Source organism: Biomphalaria glabrata, chromosome 15 (assembly GCF_947242115.1).
Source record: "Biomphalaria glabrata chromosome 15, xgBioGlab47.1, whole genome shotgun sequence".
Lineage (NCBI taxonomy): Eukaryota > Metazoa > Mollusca > Gastropoda > Planorbidae > Biomphalaria > Biomphalaria glabrata.
The window spans coordinates 28,315,521-28,333,979 of NC_074725.1; the positions used below are offsets into that span (position 1 = coordinate 28,315,521).

An 18,459-nucleotide genomic window follows, 5' to 3' on the forward strand; every position below is an offset into this window, starting at 1 on the left:
AGCAACATGGGTCCTTTATGTCTTATAACGATATAGAGTATGCGTACAGTTAATAAAATACATTTAATAAATGTACATTTAATAAAATACTCTGAAAGACACAAAGATAAAGGCACATTCCTCGTCCCATATGCTAGGACAAATTTGTACAAATACTCCTTCTTCCCTAGTGCTATTAGAGCATGGAATGGGTTGCCTGAGCTAGCCAGGAAAACCAGTGACTTGGCAGAATTTAAGTCATTGGTTAATATGCATGACTAAATGCATGACGCGTAGGACGTAATCATCTTCTTTTTTGAAGTAACGTCTGTATTATATAAGATAAGAAGATAAGTTATAGATACATTATTAAACTTAACATAACGATTTTGAGAACAGGTAAGCCTAGAATTGGAGGCCCATCGCATGATATACAATTTATGGGCCGGAGTGTATAGACATGCCTGGGCCGATTTTGACACCCAGTCCACCCTTGGACATCTCCAAGACATTTAAAATGTCGAGATATCTCTTATGGAGGCTGGTAATCCGGCCATCTTGTCGCACTTGTTTGTTGTCTGTGACCTATTTGAGAAATGTGAATCTCGTGTTTACAAACTGTAATTTCTGTAAGGTGAATCTCGCTTTACAAACTGTAATTTCTGTAAGGTGAATCTCGCTTTACAAACTGTAATTTCTCTAAGGTGAATCTCGCTTTACAAACTGCAATTTCTGTAATCGTTCTGTTGTTGTTTTTTAGATTGTAGGGCCTACAACAAACTAACTTGTAATGAGGATGTTGTCAAGTCTGGGGCCTGTTAACATAAACAAACTTTGAAGTCCCTCGCAATTTTTTTTATTTTTTCTGTTCCACAGATCACTATTTTATTTTATATTATTTTTTTTTTGTAGAGGCAGCTTCGTCTGTTGTTTTTATGGTGTCACTACTCACGCGGCTATAGATAGACCCTAGGCTACAAAGTGATTGGGATTTTAGTAAATAGCTTGATGAGTAGGACTGTATCTTCGTGCGAGTAATCGTCCCTTGGTCCAGCTCTCTGTTGGGAGTAATCACCCCTTTTTATTTCCGCCATGCGCAGAACCATTCGTTACGATTTTTTTATATTTTTTTTGTTCTTTTCCCAATGGTAACCACCGTTGTTTATTTCTATTATGAGCGAGGTTTGTGCGCGTGTGTGTTGTAGTCCATGTGTATGAGAGTTAAAGTTGTGGTACTATGGTGGTATTGATTCTGCACCTTTGATAATATCCAGCACTCTCAGCTGTTTCGCAGACCAACTTTGACGTTTTTGTTTTACATAGTATATTTTCAATGTGTCTTTTGAAATGTTATATGTAAAGCCAACAGTTACCTACTAGTAACACTTGGGTTTTGAACCATACAAGTTCAATCGTTTATTTGAAGAGCTACGCAAACCGAACTCTCCATTGTTAGAGATACAAAAAGACTTTAAAGAATCAATGTGATGAAATCCAAAACTTGTCAGACGATTAAAGAATGGAGAAATAGGTTTATATTAGTGATGTAATTGCAACACTTCCTGTCAAACAGTGGCGTAGCTAGGGTGGGGGAGAATTTGAAAATCCCCCCAGGGCCTCCAATTGAGGGGGGGCCCCAAATGATTTTTTTTTTACATTAAATATTACTAAAAATGCATCCCCAAAAAAGTCAAGGCTCCGGGCCCCCAAATGATGTAAAATTCCTAGCTACGCTACTGCTGTCAATCTCTCTCTCTCTCTCTCTCTCTTTTTCCATCTTTCTTTCTCTCTCTCCTTTTCTCATTTTTCTCTTTCTCTCTCTCTCTCTCTTCATCTCTCTCTTTCTCTCATTCTCTCTAATTCTTTAAAACTATTTCGATCACTTTCTGCGTCACTAAATATTTCTGTCTCTTTTTCTCTTAATTTCTCTCTCTCTCTCTCTCTCTCTCTCTCTCTCTCTCCATTTGTCGTTATGTTTTACTGCTTGAGTATTTTTCTCCGTCTTAATGTCTCTTTCTTTGCCTCTCTCTCTCTCTCTCTCTCTCTCTTTGCCAATATATCTGCCCGTCTATGTCTTTGCTTGCGTTTCGGTCAGGCTCTCCCTCTCTCTCTCTCTCTCTCTCTCTCTTAGACTTATTTCGCGTGACAGAAAGTGTACCAATGTGTCATAAACTATAAACAGTCTCCAATAATTCCTTCATAAAGTTATAGATAATGGGGCCAAATGAGGTGCCTGGTTTGTGTAGCGACGCCCCGAGGGGCTAAAATAGTCACTGACATTCGAGGTAGCTATTCATTATGATCACGTCCCAGTGCTTCCCTCCCTCCCTCCCTCTCCCTCTCTCTCTCTCTCTCTCTCTCTCTCTCTCTTACAATACCTCTATTCAAGTGGGCGGACAGCTGATCTCAAAAATGGCTCTAAAGATTTTCTTAGAAATTTAACAGTTGATATATATCGTTGAGAAAAGAATCTTTAACTTGTTGGCCACATTTGGAAAACTCTAGTTTGACCGTTAAATTTTTTTTTAAAGTAAAAATAAGTAAATGTAAATTTGGCAAGAGACTAAATCTAGGTCTAGATCTTACATCTGTTTTGAAAGGACTATCGCGTTCTTGAAACGACTATCGCGTTCAAGAATGTCCGAATGTAAGGCTTTATTGATTCATGATTAATGTTCAGGAAAATTATGCGCATTGTCTTCTAAATCAAGATCTCAATGCTTATCATTGAAATATTAAAAGGTGTACCAGATCTTTCACATTAGCCTAACCGGATTCTTTCTCGAGGAGAAAGATGGAAGGGGTGTAGTAATAAAATTTGAAATTTGATTTAATTTGAAAAGTTAATCTCTAAACCAGAACTTCTCAACGCCACAAAAACTGATGACGAGATAGTTTTCAGGAAGTGACGTGTCAGTTGTTAGGTAAACAAGATTGGTGCGAGGATATTCGTCCAAGAGATTCAAATAAGCCTCGTTTCATCTTTCAAGAATACCTTTTACATGTGTATTAACTTTCATTTATAATAAGTTATGTCTGAACGCAGCATTAATCTAAGCTATAACTATGCCATAAAACTTTTGTGAGAGGGGGCGAGAGAGAAAGAGAGAGAGAGAGACGGGGAGGAAGACAAAGAGGTAATTACAGAAAAAGGGAGGTATAGAGAGAGTTGGGGTAGATAGAGAGAGAGAAAGAATGGCAAGGAGAGAGCGAGAGAGGAGTAAGATATAGAGAGGCAAATATAGAGAGATAGGAAGATATAGCGGTAGTCCGTGAGAAATAGGGGAAGAGAGAACGAGGGATCAGTGGCGTAGTAAGGGGGAGGGCAAGGAAGGCAAGATACCCGGTGGCCACACACAGAGAGGCGGCCCCAAAAAATTCTTGAAGATATTTAGTTAGGTAATACATTCTAACGTGCTTTGTATTCGTATTTAATTTTGGTGCTCCAATCTCTATTTCGTCTAAAATGAAGATTGGTATATCATCAATATATGTTTATATTTTGGTTAATATCTTCAGGACTATTTGGTTCAGTTCGGCTATCTGGAGCCACAAGATCCTAAGACTGGCGCCTTGAGGTCGGAGCAGTCGTTCACTCAGGCCTTAAAGACTTTTCAAAAAATGGCGGGAATACCACAGACTGGTAAGACATTAGATATTCGAATTTTTTTTAGGAAATACCTGATTTTAGTCATTGCATGTTTGGTATGAAGAGTTCAATCGCGCAAAGAAAACAGACATAAGAAAATAAAATAGAAGAGCTGATACATCTCTAATGTTCGATACCAGTGGCGTAGCTAGGGTGTGGAAAGGGGGTCCTAATTTGAAACTAGCCCCGGGACACACTTGACGGGGCCCTCCAGATAAGTGTCCGAAATGTGTTTCTACATTAAAGATTACGTCATGTTCTCGTGGCATGGTGTCTAATGTCAAATTGCAGGGCCCCTAAAGAGGTGAAGCCCATCGGGCCACCAAATCCTTAGCTACACCACTGTTCGATACTAAACAGATCTAGATTATTCAACTTCCTTACGGATGGTTTGGGTTGATTTTTTACGAAGCTTATATCAACTCGTTTAGTCCGTCTGTCCGTTAAAAAGGTTTGTACACGTTATTTCTCGACACCCAATCTCGGATCAAGCTGAAAGTTTGCACAATTATTTCTTTTACCTGGCAACACAAGAATCAATAAAAAAAAAATAACCAAATAAACTATTGGCAATAAATTATTGTGTTGGGTATCTCAAACAAGGGAAAGAAATTGTACTTGACTGAAGTGGTGGTATAAGTTGAATTAGTCACCTTAGAGGTCGCCGCTTTAAACTAAGTTTGAAACAAACAATATATGAGTATAGAATCTTCTATTTTCATACACACCTCACCAGCAGAGTGGTTAGTATGTCGGCTTGAGCTGGGTTGAGTCATGAGTTCGAATTCAGGTCGTTCCTTTTCGCTTTTTTTATAAATGCTTTTAAAAAGGGATTACAGACAAATTCACCCCAAATATCTCTTTCTGTCTTCCTCTCACCAACTCACTTTTTACCAACTGGTCCAATTAATGAACACTGATAGGATCATAGTGTATTGAGAAACATGAAATAGCGCTAAATAAAAACAATAGGTAAATCTGTTTTTAATCGCACATTAGATCTATTACAAATTTAATAACATGACTATTTAAACTAATTATACAATTAGACTTAGTTGAAGTTTTGTCTTTTTTTTTTTAAGTATTTTTTTTTCTTGTTTTGTTTTGTTCTTTCTACTTTCTCAACACTTAGCCAAAAGACGAAAATTAAAAAGTTAACTTTTCAAAAATTTCGTTTCAATTCATCAGTTTAATGGTTTTCGTGTGTGTCTTTTGACTCGCAGGTCAACTGGACAACATGACGCAAGCTATGATGAAGCTTCCAAGGTGTGGCAACAAAGATAACATCGAGCTCGGAATGGGCGCCAGAAAAAAGAGATACGCCTTGCAAGGTCAGCAGAACATGTGCGTGCGTGTGTGTGTGTTCGTTTATTTATTCGTTCTTCCGGTGTCAAGTGAGACCAATCCTTCTAGAAGGCCTGAACACTGACCTGCAACCAGTGGCGTAGCTAGGGTGGTGGGAGGAGGGGGGAGAATTTGAAAATCCCCCCGGGCCCCCACTTGAATGTTTTAAAAATAAAAATTAAATATTACGCAAAATGCAGAGGCCTACAAAGAGGTCAAGCCCCCGGGCCACCCAAACAATGGAAAATTTCTAGCTACGCCCCTGCCTGCAACTGCAACTTCACAACCTTTGGGAGATCTAAACCAATAGCTCGTTGCCACGTCACAGTTCTGTATGACGTGGCAATGAGCTACTGGTCTAAACTGCCCACAGGTTGTGATGTTTACGAATCACATCTATTTTTTCAAACTGTGGTTGTGGGTTCTAGAACGCGCATTCTTTTGATGTGTATTAATTGATGTGCTTAGTTCGTTACGTCAAGTTCAAATTACTTATATGTGTACATAGGTCAGTACAGTGGTACTTATAATACACCAAATAATGCTTGCTTCAGCAGACATGAAGCTTATTCATTGAAAATAATGATAAAATAATAATAATAACGCTTGTCTTCGAGTCCGAAGATTTATGAAGTGGTTCTATTCGCCTGCCAAAACGTCGCCACAAAGTGTAGCGAATCCCGCTACAAAAATTAAAAAAAAAAGAAGGTTGAAAGATGTATCTTTAACTAAGTTAGGGCCCTTATTTTTTCTCTAATGGATTGGTACCATGACCTTTAACATTTGTGTGTTTATGAAATGGGACTCTGATTGGAGAATCTACCAGGAGCAGTGAACGGATCTTTACTTTTTTTGTTTATATGTTAGTTATGATTTTAAATCTACTAAGTCATAGGTTTAGTTGATGGATATTGGCAACCAGTTCCATGCTCTAATTTGACTAGGAAAGAAGGAGACCTTGTACGAATCTGTCTCAACATATGGAATAAGAAATGTGTTTTTATCTTTGGGTCTTACTGAGTATTTCATTAGGTTGTGTTTTTTGTGTGCTTGTATTCAGTTTTGTATGTATTATTGCTACTTCACTTTTATATCTACTCACTTGTCTGTCTGTCTGTCTGGTAAAAATTGAGTCCACATTATTTCTCCCACACCCATACTGGGATCAAACGGAAACCTCGCCCAATTATTCATTGACAAAACAAAGTAACCAATTAGACAATTAATTAAGTGTAATTCATTATTTTGTTTGATAGCAACAGGGGAAACTAATACTTCAGTACTCACATATATGGCTAAATTTGTTGGGTTTAGTCCCCTTAAATAATTTTAACATTATTTCTCGATTGACGCATTCTCCGATCAATTTGATACGTTAAACAATGAACTATTGTACCTAACAGAACATGAATTAATAAACAAAAATACACAATTAATCAATTAATTCATCATCATCATCATTTTTCCTATGAGTTCCTCATGTAACATAGGGCCTCAGAAAAACACGCCACTCTCCACGGTCTCTTGCTAGTTTTTTAATGGCTTCCCAGCTCTTTCCTGACCTCTAGGCTTCTTCTAGTACCTTGCGTCGCTATGTTCTTTTTGGTCTTCCTCTGCGTCTTGTGTCCTTGGGGTTCCACTCTGAGTCCTGTCTAGCTTTGTTGTTGGTATCTTTTCTAAGGGTGTGACCAATCCATCTCCACTTCCTCTCTAAGATCTGCACCTCTATACCAATCCATCTCCACTTCCTCTCTAAGATCTGCACTTCTATATTTTTCTGTCCACTCATCTCCCACAGTTTGGTGTTTTCTACTTTGTCGTTCCAGTTTATTTTTAAAATATTTCTCAGACATCTGTGGATGAAGTTCTGTACTTTTTTTTTGTTGTCGCTTCAGTTGTTCTCCATGTTTCAGAACCATACAGTTAATAATTGGTAAATAATTATTTTGTTTGACACCGAATAAGGGAAATAACTTTTATTGGTAGATATCGTTTGAAGGACGGAGCTCTTCCCCTTAGATAAGCTTTGTGGTTTTTTTTAAAGGATGTTTACATATTTTGCTTGTTAGTCTTCTGCCCTGGAGTGCTCCTAGGTTCAGTGGTTTTACTAATGGTGTTACTCTAAAGGTCATTTCTAAAAATAACTTATTATTTCAGGAAGTAAGTGGGCCAAACACAACCTCACCTTCAAAATCTCGGAGTACCCGAGAGGCTTGTCACGTGACAGAGCGGAGAAGGAAGTTTATGAAGCCTTAAAGGTCAGGTATTGTTCATTTTTCTTTATTCATGTAAAATATGCTTGTATTTTTCTTTATGTGTTGGCCCAGATTTTTGAAGGGATTCAATCTATCCGAGTTTTCCGATTTAGGAGCCAAAATAATTTGATTCTATCTCTAAACGCAAAGTTCTTAAAGAACCTCATTCACCAAAATGAACGGTCACGTGATAATATTGATAAAACAACGAAAAAAAAACTGTGACTTGATAACCATTGTTGATTAACATTAGATCTTGATTTGTATATAAGAGATAGGGAATCGAGTGGCTCAATGTTGTTTATTTAAGATTTAAGATTGGTGAACGGTGCCGCCTTTGCGTCGAGGGCGTAGAAACAGTAGACCCCATTCTTTATGAAGGACGATCGGGATAGAGAGATAACTGGTCCAGGTGCGGCATTAGGGCTGTCCTTGTACGGGGGCAAGGCGACCTTAAAAATCACTGCCCACTTCCTCTATCGTGCTCTAATGGAGTAATTCTCAGCATGGTTCCGTTACCAATGGGGTTTCTGATTCGGTGAATGCCCGGGCTTGCTGCCCTCCCTCATCGTGGCGCCCGAGGGGAAACAATCGTGAGAGGGGACGACCAGGCCAAATGGGGGGCGAAACAAGGCTCAAGGCTCCGGGGGTGTGCCTAAGAGGGTGCGAGAGTATCCTCATTGCACTGTGCTGGGCCCTTAAGAGGCCGTTACACAAATGGCGCGTTCCGCACGGTTAGCATGTTGCATTAAAGGAACATGGCGGTGTCCCTTCGGCCTCTAGTCCGCGAGTCCGGAGTGTCCGTGTCCAATGGAAGTCAACGCAGAATCAAACTCTAAAGTTTAGCCCCGAGTCTCACAACCCTCCCCCCCCCCCCCCCCGCCAGACAGGGTGGCGGGAAGGAGGAACTCGCCGCCCACTTCCGGTGGAAGGGAGCTTTTGTTTCTCTTTTGCTGGCCTTAGCGTTCCAAGTGCGACGCACAACTCTACTAGACAATTTCAGATTCAGTGAATGAGGTCCATTGGTAGCTGTTTTTTTCTTGTTTTCTCAACAGGTCTGGGGAAATGTTACACCACTAAATTTTATCTTGAGACCCTTTGACGAGAAAGTTGATATTGACATCAAGTTTGCCAGGCGTCAACACGGCGACGGGAACCCATTTGACGGGCGTGGTCAGACGCTGGCCCATGCGTTCTTCCCCCAGTACGGCGGAGACGCCCACTTTGATGACGACGAAGAGTGGACCATCAACCTGTCTTCCGGTAAGTTGACCTACTTTCACTGTCAGGTGTGCCAAGAACAGTTTAAGAAGTCAGAGTGGGATATTTTTTTTACAAAGCTTATATCAACTCACTCTTTCTGTCTCTCTGTCTGGTAAAAGGTAAAAACTGTCTCCCAGATACACCCTACCCCCACTGGTCCACAAGCGAGATTGGACCAAAGCGCTCCGAGCATGCTATAAGCATGAAAGTAGCGCTATATAAAAGCTTTAATTAATTTATTTATTTATTACACGTTATTTCTCCCTCACCTCTTTCTCGGGTCAAGTTGAAACTTTGCACAATTATTCATTGGCATAGACATAAATCAATTAAAACAATTAGTCAGTTAATCACTGGTTATTAACTATTTTGTTTGATACCAACAAGGGTAATTAATCATTCAGGATTACAAATATGGCTAAATATGTCGGATTTTGACCCCTCAGAAAATTGTACACTTTAATTCTCCCACATTTATTCTCGGATCAAATTAAAACCTTAGACAATTATTTATTGTATCTAGCAAAACACGAATCAAAAAACAAAATTAACCAATTAGTCAATTAATTATTGGCTATGAATTATTTTGTCGGATATCGAATAAGGGAAATAACTTATACATACTATAATATAGTATTTATTTACAGCATACATGGGTTACACATATAATATAAAATACACAACCATAATATACCAGAAAGTACTAAATGTGCCCAAATTTAATATCCAAAGGAGCTTAGACTAGATTTAATATTAATATATTATCTTAACTCTTTCTCTCCTAACTTACGATACCAACGTTGATTCCACCAAAATGTGGTAAATAATTATGGAGAGAAAGAGTTAAGAGCATGGAATGGGTTGCCTGAGCTAGCCAGGAAAACCAGTGACTTGGCAGAATTTAAGTCATTGGTTAATATGCATGACTAAATGCATGACGCGTAGGACGTAATCATCTTCTTTTTTGAAGTAACGTCTGTATTATATAAGATAAGATAAGATAAAATGTTATAGTTGGTATTGAATTGTAGGATAATGCATGCTCTTCTTACACAACACAAATTAAAGTTTATAAATCCAAAAATCCATTTAGTTTAACGGGGGGGGGGGGGGGGTCAAATCAACGTTGGCATCGTCAATTAGGAGAGAAAGAGTTAAAACCGCGTTTTTTTTAGCGGCCCCCGAAAGGGGAAAAGACGCTATTAGTTTTGTGCGAAATGTCTGTACGTCTGACCGTCTGTCCGTCCGTCCCGTTTAGATCTCGTAAACTAGAAAAGATATTGAAAATCCGACATTTCATTATTTTAGACCATTCAAAGTTCTGATGCAACGGCTACTTTTTTTTTCTGAAAGCGAAAAATCTAATTTTTAAAATCCGTTATGCAAGCAGTTTTTTTAAAGAGAAAAAACTCATTAGTATGCATTATAAGTTAGACCTAATTTAAAGCAAATAGTAATCTTGTAAACTTTATTTTCCTAAACTTTAAACTTATAATCTGCAATTATTTACATTTTTTTTTTTCAGGATTCGATTAAGAGATTCAGCCTTTTCAAAACAGCTAGATCAATTAAAAGACATCAGTTAGGCCAGGGGAGGCGCGGGGGTCCCGGGTTCGAATCCTGGTGAAGACTGGGATTTTCAACTTTGGAATCCTTGGGCGCCTCTGAGTCCACTCAGCTGTAATGGGTACCTGACATTAGTTGGGGAAAAGTAATGGCGGTTGGTCGTTGTGCTGGCTACATGACACCCTCGTTAACCGTAGGCCACAAAAACAGATGAACTTTACATCATCTGCCCTATAGACCACAAGGTCTAAAAGAGGAACTAGTTAGGCCAGATTCACATCTAACTTTGCATTCACTTTCACCTATCCTTTGATCTGCGGGACCGTTGGGGCACTACACAAGATCTGTTAGCCTTCTTTCTCCATTCTTATCTCTTATTTGTCTTTGATATAATTTCATTTGGATGTTCTTTCTGAAAATATTGAAGCCTGCCTGGGTGGACCACTTCGGGGGCCGATTTTGAGTTTGTGTTTCCACACAAACTGTCTTTTGTAACCTTGTTTTCTATAGCATAATAGCACTTAGCCTGTTTCAAGATTGTTGTACGTAGATCTACCTGGGCTGTAGTGGGAGATGGGGTAACACACGGGAACAAAAGGAGAGGGGGCGGGAGAGGTTTGCAAAATTGGAACATTTGATATGAATGAGCCTTGTAGAGCATAATTTAATTGAATAAAAACATTCTTTGATCACGCAATACATTGTTACATACTATAAATATATTTTTAAAAACAACTAATAAATAACTTGCAACTGCCAACTTTCAGCCATGTTGGCATGCGTTCATTAAGCAGAAGATAACGTTGGAACGTTCACCTCTCGACGCACTACTTTCAAAGAAAACCGTGCGAAGGAGAAATTACTCCGCATCAACGATAGAGAAAAGTTTAAAATAACAAGATTACAAAGAGAGTTTGTGTTACACAAACTCAGAGGCGGCCCCCGTCGAAGTCGGATCCCTGTCGGATCTGCATATTCGCAAATAATTTTCAAGAGGTGATTTAATTTTGATGTAAAATGTTTTACACGTTTCGGATGTTCCTTCAGAGTTGAAGATAATTACTTCCTAGTCCAAACCTCCCGCAGGACGACGGGGGATGGGAGCGGGCAGGGTTTGAACCCTGGGCCATCCATAAATCTGAACGACAGTCCAGCGCGCAAACCGCACGACCAGGCAGCCATCCGATGGTCAAAAGTAATAATGTTTCAAAGATTCATTTGCCGTAAATTTAAATTTAAATTTAATAAAAAAATAGTAGATTAGTTTTAGTATATTAAAACATTACAATATTGATCAAAACGTTTGGAAATGAAAATCTACACTTTTTTTTTACACTTTAAGTTTAGAAATTGAAATTCTACATCTTAATCTAGTCTATTTTAGTCTAAACTAGATCTAGAAATTCTAGATCTAGACTCTAAAATAATTTTAATTATAATATAAATCCAGATCTAGATATACTGTAATAAAAATCTAGATCTAGTTTAAAAAATCTAGATTAGATCTAAATCAAGATATCATTCCTTTTTTAAACGCGAGTCACATAACGAGGCTTAATAAACATTACTATACCGAGTTCTTTTTTCATTTCATTTGAAGAATTAATTCCATATAACTTCAGAGGGAAAAAAAAAACACTACGTCACACGGCCTAGATAGACTAAAAATCGCCTTCATCTATAAGAGCCATTTATCGAGTGTTCATAGACTTTGGTGCACCGAGTGCGTTCTTTAAGCATTTCATTTAAAGAATTCATTCCATATGACGTCAAAGGAAAAAAAACACTACGTCACACGGCCTAGCTAGAATAAAAATCGCCTTCATCATTACGAGCCTTTTATTGAGTGTTCATAGACATTGGTGCACCGAGTGCGTTCTTTTAGCATTTCATTTAAAGAATTCATTCCATATGACGTCAAAGGAAAAAAAAAACACTACGTCACAAGGCCTAGCTAGACTAAAAATCACCTTTATCAACACGAGCCATTTCTCGAGTGTTCATAGACATTGGTGCACCGAGTGCGTTCTTTTAGCATTTCATTTAAAGAATTCATTCCATGTGACGTCAAAGGAAAAAAAAACACTACGTCACACGGCTTAGTTAGACTAAAATATGTTTTCATTAATACAAGCAATTTTTTCGAGGGTTAATAGACATTGGTGCACCGAGTGCGTTCTTTTAACATTACATTTAAAGAGTCCATTCATATGACGTCAAAGAAAAAAAATTCCATTACCTCACAATAGGCTAGTACCGGTACCATAAAAAAAAAATGTCTTTATTTACACGAGATATTTAACGAGGGTTCATAGACATTGGTGCACTGAGTTCTAATAGATATTATTTAAAAAGGATCAAAGCCACATTGTTTTAGCGTTTTGTCTGTCAGTCGGTCTGTCCGTTATCTTGATATAAAAAAAAACAACTAAAAGTTATTAAAAATTGATTAACCTTTATTTTACGTTTCAAAACATCGCAATAATTTTAGGTATGAACACAATTGAAAAGTTTATATAATAGATTGTTCCGGATGTTTGTATAAATAGTAAATGAAAAAGAGAATTTCAGATAAATGTAATACCGTTAATTAAATTTTTTGGATGGTCTCGTATAAAAATTAGATGTACTACAGCCACGTGGAGAGATTTTCATACCTTACTTTGGTGTTTGGATTCTGTTTTCCTTAAAAATCGGAACAAATATTAACGATAATTAGATTTTTTAATGTTTTAGGTAGAAAGTTAAATGTACTGTAAGAGAGTAGTGAGTTAAAATATTTTTCATAAAAATCCGTAAAAACATTATTTCGTAAATGAGAAGATTGTTTGTTTATTAATTAGAAGAGGGAGTTCAAACAATTATTTGGCGTTAGTAGATTTTTAAATAAATTCGGAAATTTCTGGCGACGATATGTAAGAAACAAAAACCGGAGCTTTCTTTATCGATTACAAAACTTCTATGTTATGTTTTACAAGAAAATTAAATGTCTAAAAAGTAATTTTCAGTAATCAATTCTAGTAAATAACTTTTTTATAAAAGCCTTATGCGATTTCAAACAATCATTAGGCATAATTCATGTTTTATAAAACAATATCCGGAACATTTTTACAGTTAATGAAATATAAGTCAGTATAGAGATTATGATTTAGCATTAATATGCTATTTACATAAAAAACGGAACAACATATTATTGATAATGTGTTTTTGCAACGTTTAAGCATGGAAATTGAATGTAATATAAGTTAGAAGAGCAAACAAACATTTGTTGGCGTTGATTAGTTTTGCACAAAAAAATCCGGAACAATCAATTTTAGATACTTAAAACTATTGAGATGTTATGGGAGGAACATTAAAGGGTAAATCAGATTTTCAATAGCTTTTAGAGTTCTAGTTTTTTTAAATCTAATCGTGACGGACAGACCGACCACCAGACAAAACGCACAAAAATAAGCTTCTTTTATTCGGATGGGGGCACTAAACAAAAAATAAATAAAATCTGATTTTTAAAAAAAGTTTAAGGAATTGGTTTAGCACCTGATCATGTTGCGACGTTACGCTACTGCACGAAAATCGCTGCATAAAAAGTCCATTTAAAAAAATGTGCGTGATATTTACATACAAAGTGCATTATTAGCCTTTATAAACAAACAGAAATGTTTTCTTTTAATTTTAGCAGCTAGTTGACCAGAAAAAACGTCTTTAACTATTATTTGTATTTGTTGTAAACATTTCCTGTACATTTTAAAAATATATTTGACTTAGTGATACTGAAAATACACAAAAATTGTCCATCTTTGTTAGCATATTGTAACATTGCCTCCCTTACATTTACGTAATTGTTTTAGAATTGGTGTATTTTTATGAAAAAATCGCTTGCATAATTAATTTTATAAATTAAACGGTTTGCTTTTAGAAAACCAAAAGTAGCCGTTGCACCTAAACTTTTCAAGCCGGATTTAATGATGAAATAATATTTTTCATATCTCTTCTAGTTTTCGAGATCTGAGTGTGACAGACGGACAGACGGACAGACGGACAGACGGACAGACGGACAGACGGACATTTTGCACAAACCTAATAGCGGCTTTTTCCCCTTACGGGAGCCGCTAAAAATGGATTGTCTGCACTGGCTTCCTTTAACTCATTTTTATTTTCTCGTAAAGAGAGTGGGGGTCAAATGATTCGCCTTGCTGACACAGTCATTGCTTTAGTTCTATAATGATGAAGACGGCAAAAATGTATGATAATGGGAGAGATAAAGACAATGTAGCCTCTAAAGTTTTTAAAAGATCTTAAATTGAAAATCAAAATTATGTTTAGCTTAGTGTTAAGTGTGTTGTGTTTCATTTTGTTTACTCTCTCTCTCTCTTTCTCTCTCTCCCTCTTTGTCTCTCTCTCTCTCTCTCCACGTGTCTTGCACTCTAATTTTTCCTCCTCATGTCTCTTTCACTCTATTACTTCACACTCTGAGACTTTTGCCTTTTAATCGCCCTTGAAGCGACACTATTCGTTACAGAAGGCCTTAACACTGACCTTCGACGTCGTAACCTGTGGACAGTTTAGACCAACAGCTCGTTGCCAAGTCGCAAAGGCTTGTGACGTGGCAACGAGCTATTGGTCTTAATTGACCACAGGTTGCAAATCTGCAGGTCAGTGATCATGCCTTCGATGACGATTGGTTTCCCTTGAATTCCCCTCTTTTTTTACTTTCTACTCCATCTCTCTTTCTCTCTTCCTCCTTCTCTCTCATTCTCTTTTTCTCAGTCACTCCCTCCCTCTTTCTACCCTCCCCATCTCTCTTTCTCTCTCTCTTCCTCTCCTTAACTCTCTCTCCTTCTCTCTATCTCTCTCCCTCCCTCTTTCTCCCCTCCCTATCTCTCTCTTTTCCTCTCTCTCCTTAACTCTATCTCTCTCCCTCCCTCTTTCTCCCTTCTCTATCTCTCTTTCTCTCTCTCTCTTTCCTTCTCTCTTTTCCTCTCCCTCTCTCTTTCTCCCCTCCCTATCTCTCTTTCTCTCTCCCTCCCTCTTTCTCCGCTCCCTATCTCTCTTTCTCTCTCTCTTCCTCTGTCTCCTTCACTCTCACTCCCTCTCTCTTTCTCTCTCACTATCTCTCTTTATCTCTCTCTCTCTCTCTCTGTCTCTCTCTCTCAGTTACTTTGTCACAAACTATTTTGATTTCGTTAAATCTCTGTTTCCCCTCCCAGGTATCAACATGTTCCAAGTGGCAGCCCATGAGTTCGGTCACTCTTTGGGCTTGTCCCACAGTGACGTCAGTACGTCCCTTATGGCGCCTTTCTACCGCGGCTACCAGCGTCACTTTCAGCTGGACCATGATGACATTACCGCCATTCAAGAATTGTACGGTAGGTTTGGTTCCTTTACTATAGTAGGCCAAGTTTCTTTCATTCAGGAATGGTCCAATAATCCAGTATGTATCTTAGATTCGGGAATAGTAGAGAATGCTTCTTAGATTCAGAAATAGTGCAGTTTGGACTTTCTATGCCTGAATGGTGCATAATGTTTCCATCATTTCCGGATGGTACATCTTGACTCTTCCATTCAAGAATGGTGAAATAAAGCTAATGTCATAATTTTTAAAATAAAACTTTTTGGTTTTAAAATAAAAGTATTAAGGGAAAAGGAGATTAAGAATCGGGATTAGATGACCAGGGCTTTAAATGACCGGGATTAGATGACCAGGGCTTTTAGTGGCCGGTATTAGATGACCGGGGCTTTTAGTGACCTGGATTAGATGACCAGGGCTTTTTGTGACCGGGATTAGATGACCAGGGCTTTAAGTGACCGGTATTAGATGACCAGGGCTTTAAATGACCGGTATTAGATGACCAGGGCTTTAAGTGACCGGTATTAGATGACCAGGGCTTTTAGTGACTGGGATTAGATGACCAGGGCTTTTAGTGACTGGGATTAGATGACCAGGACTTTTAGATGACCAGGATTTTAAGTCTTGGGGGATAATGTGGACAGAGCTTTAATTGCTGAAATTAATATTTTTTCAAATTTTATAACTTCTACTGCCAAAGGTAACACACTGGCGGATTGGGGGGGGGGGGGCGGAAGAGGCGAATTTCTACAGAGAAATAACGAATTTGTGTAAAAAAAAATTATTTACCTATCTTACTAATTATTTATATTTTAACCAATTTTTATATTATTTCGCCACCTCCCGGTATGTATGCCGATTCTCTTGGGTTTGTATCTACTCTCTACCTGACCCTAACCCTTCGTGTGGAGTGGGGGGGCGGGCGATTGTTTATAGAGAGATCACATAATTTGTATACACATTTATTTATTATTTTAATAATATATGCTGCCAGTACCAGATGCGGGGGGCGGTAGGTGCAAAACTGTCACTAATATAAGTTACTAGTCGACGGGCACCGTAGCATACGCCGCTATTTTGCAGGGCCGGCCTTGGGTTATCGCAGTGGACTCCGCACTTATGCGACCGCAGTGGGACCCGCACTTTCAAAGGACCCGCGCTAATTCTAGGTGTATAAATTATTAAATTAAACCATTGTACAACTTATAACAGATTTTCCGTTGCCTCCTGTCGATTTACCAGGAGCTCCTGGAAATCTCCTGAAATTGCAAAATATACGAAAAAGTCCTGGAAATATCCGGAAATTATTAAAATCTTTAGAAAATTCAACGAATCTACTTAAATATATAGACAAAAATTGTCATTATGGGGTGTCATTTAATAAGGAAAATGCCAATCCTACGCGCGATAAAAAAAGGCATTATCCCGTAATTGTGTAATCTGGTGAAAGAAGCTTCTCGCGCCTCAAACTAATGAAGAATTACTTTAGTTCAACAATTCTCGTAGATACATAGATTTAGTAAATTTGCTATTGAGCGTGATCTATGTAGGAAATAAAATTTTCATGATACATTGTATGACTTTGCTACATTTTTTGCTCGTAATAATCGTGGGATAACTCTATTTGCAGAAATAAAAGTGTTATCTTTCCTTTACTTCTTCTTCTCGTCCAAACTCTTGAGCGAAGAAGAGAATTATAGATATAAATATTTGCTATATATTTCTTACTTTTATCGAGTCGTTCCCTCCCCTTGCTAATGACTAATGAAAGCATTAATAATAACTGTAAAATGGTGAGAGGGAGAGTACCTGATTAATGCGTTGACATTCTACCGCACCCGTCCATCATTTTCCACCGAAAACACTGACTTTTAAAACAGGATAGTCAAATATGGCTTGGAGGCGCGGTGGCTGAGTGGTAAATCGCTTGGCTTCCAAACAAGGGGTCCCGGGTTCGCCTCTCGGAGAAGGCTGGGATTTTGAATTTCGGGATCTTTAGTTCGCCCCTGAGTCCACCCAGCTGTAATGACATTAAGTGTGGAAAAGTAAAGTGAGTTGGTCGTTGTGCTGGCCACATGACGCCTTCGTTAACCGCCGGCCACAGAAACAAGTGACGTTTACATCCTCTGACCTATAGGTCACTAGGTCTGAAAGGGGAACTAGTCAAATATGGCGACAGTTTTTATGTAATTCCTCAGGTTCCAAAATGTTTATTCTCTAGCATGAATGTGTCGCAATTATTTAAAGAAAGTCTTTGTTTTGAACAATCTAGAATCGCTAAGAAATTTTTAAGCATAAGTAGAACAAGTGAGATATGTTTTGAGCCTAGATACTTTTTTTGTTAGTTGCCTTTTCTCAACTTTTTTGCCAGTCTTAGATTTTCATATTATATAAATAAATTTTTGCCATTCATGTATGCTTAGACCGCTTCGATTGCGCTAAGTCGAGTAGATGTGTATGCTTAATTATACACGTTTTCTTTTACTTATAAATAATCGCAACAAAACTGCTCTTATTCAAAAATGAATATTTATACACATGATTTGAAGAAATTAATTATTTTATTACAAAAGTCCTTTATAATTATTTAGTGGAGGGGGCGGCACATTACCTTCAATTAATCAGTTGTTTTTTTCCAAACCATTTTGGTGGCGGAGGATGTCTTCTTTTTATATGGAAAAAAAAAATGTGTTGTATTTGCAATGTAGTTAGAGCCCCTGATTTATATTTGAATTCTTATCAAGTAAAAAAAAAGTTCTCGCCTCTTTCTTTATCTTTCTATTTCACTCTACATTTATCTCTCTCTTTGTCTGCTTCTCTTTCTGACTCTCTCTCACTCTTTTTTTTTTCTCTGTCTCTGTTTTTTCTCTCTCTCACTCTCTCTGCCAATCTCTTTTCTCTTTCTCTCTGTTTATTCTCTCTCTTTCTGTATCATTCTTTTCTCTCACTCCGTCTCTCTCTTTCTCTTTTCTCTACTTCTTTTTGTCTCTCTCTATCTCTCTCCTTTCTCTCTTTCTGTCTCTCTCTTTTCTTTCCGGCTCTCTGCCTCTCTCTTT

At 37.9% G+C, this 18,459-nt stretch overlaps 1 protein-coding gene across 2 annotated transcripts in view; it reads left to right on the forward strand.

Annotated features, from left to right (window-relative positions):
* The window catches only part of LOC106051365 (matrix metalloproteinase-24-like), a 100,143-nt gene that overhangs the window by 42,047 nt on the left and 39,637 nt on the right, over nucleotides 1–18,459 (forward strand). For both annotated transcript variants that reach the window (XM_056011931.1, XM_056011932.1), the window contains exons 3-7: nucleotides 3,499–3,622; nucleotides 4,852–4,959; nucleotides 7,130–7,230; nucleotides 8,283–8,490; nucleotides 15,264–15,422. In XM_056011931.1, coding sequence (XP_055867906.1) covers nucleotides 3,499–3,622; nucleotides 4,852–4,959; nucleotides 7,130–7,230; nucleotides 8,283–8,490; nucleotides 15,264–15,422 — 700 coding nt within the window. The remainder of the gene's footprint in view (nucleotides 1–3,498; nucleotides 3,623–4,851; nucleotides 4,960–7,129; nucleotides 7,231–8,282; nucleotides 8,491–15,263; nucleotides 15,423–18,459) is intronic.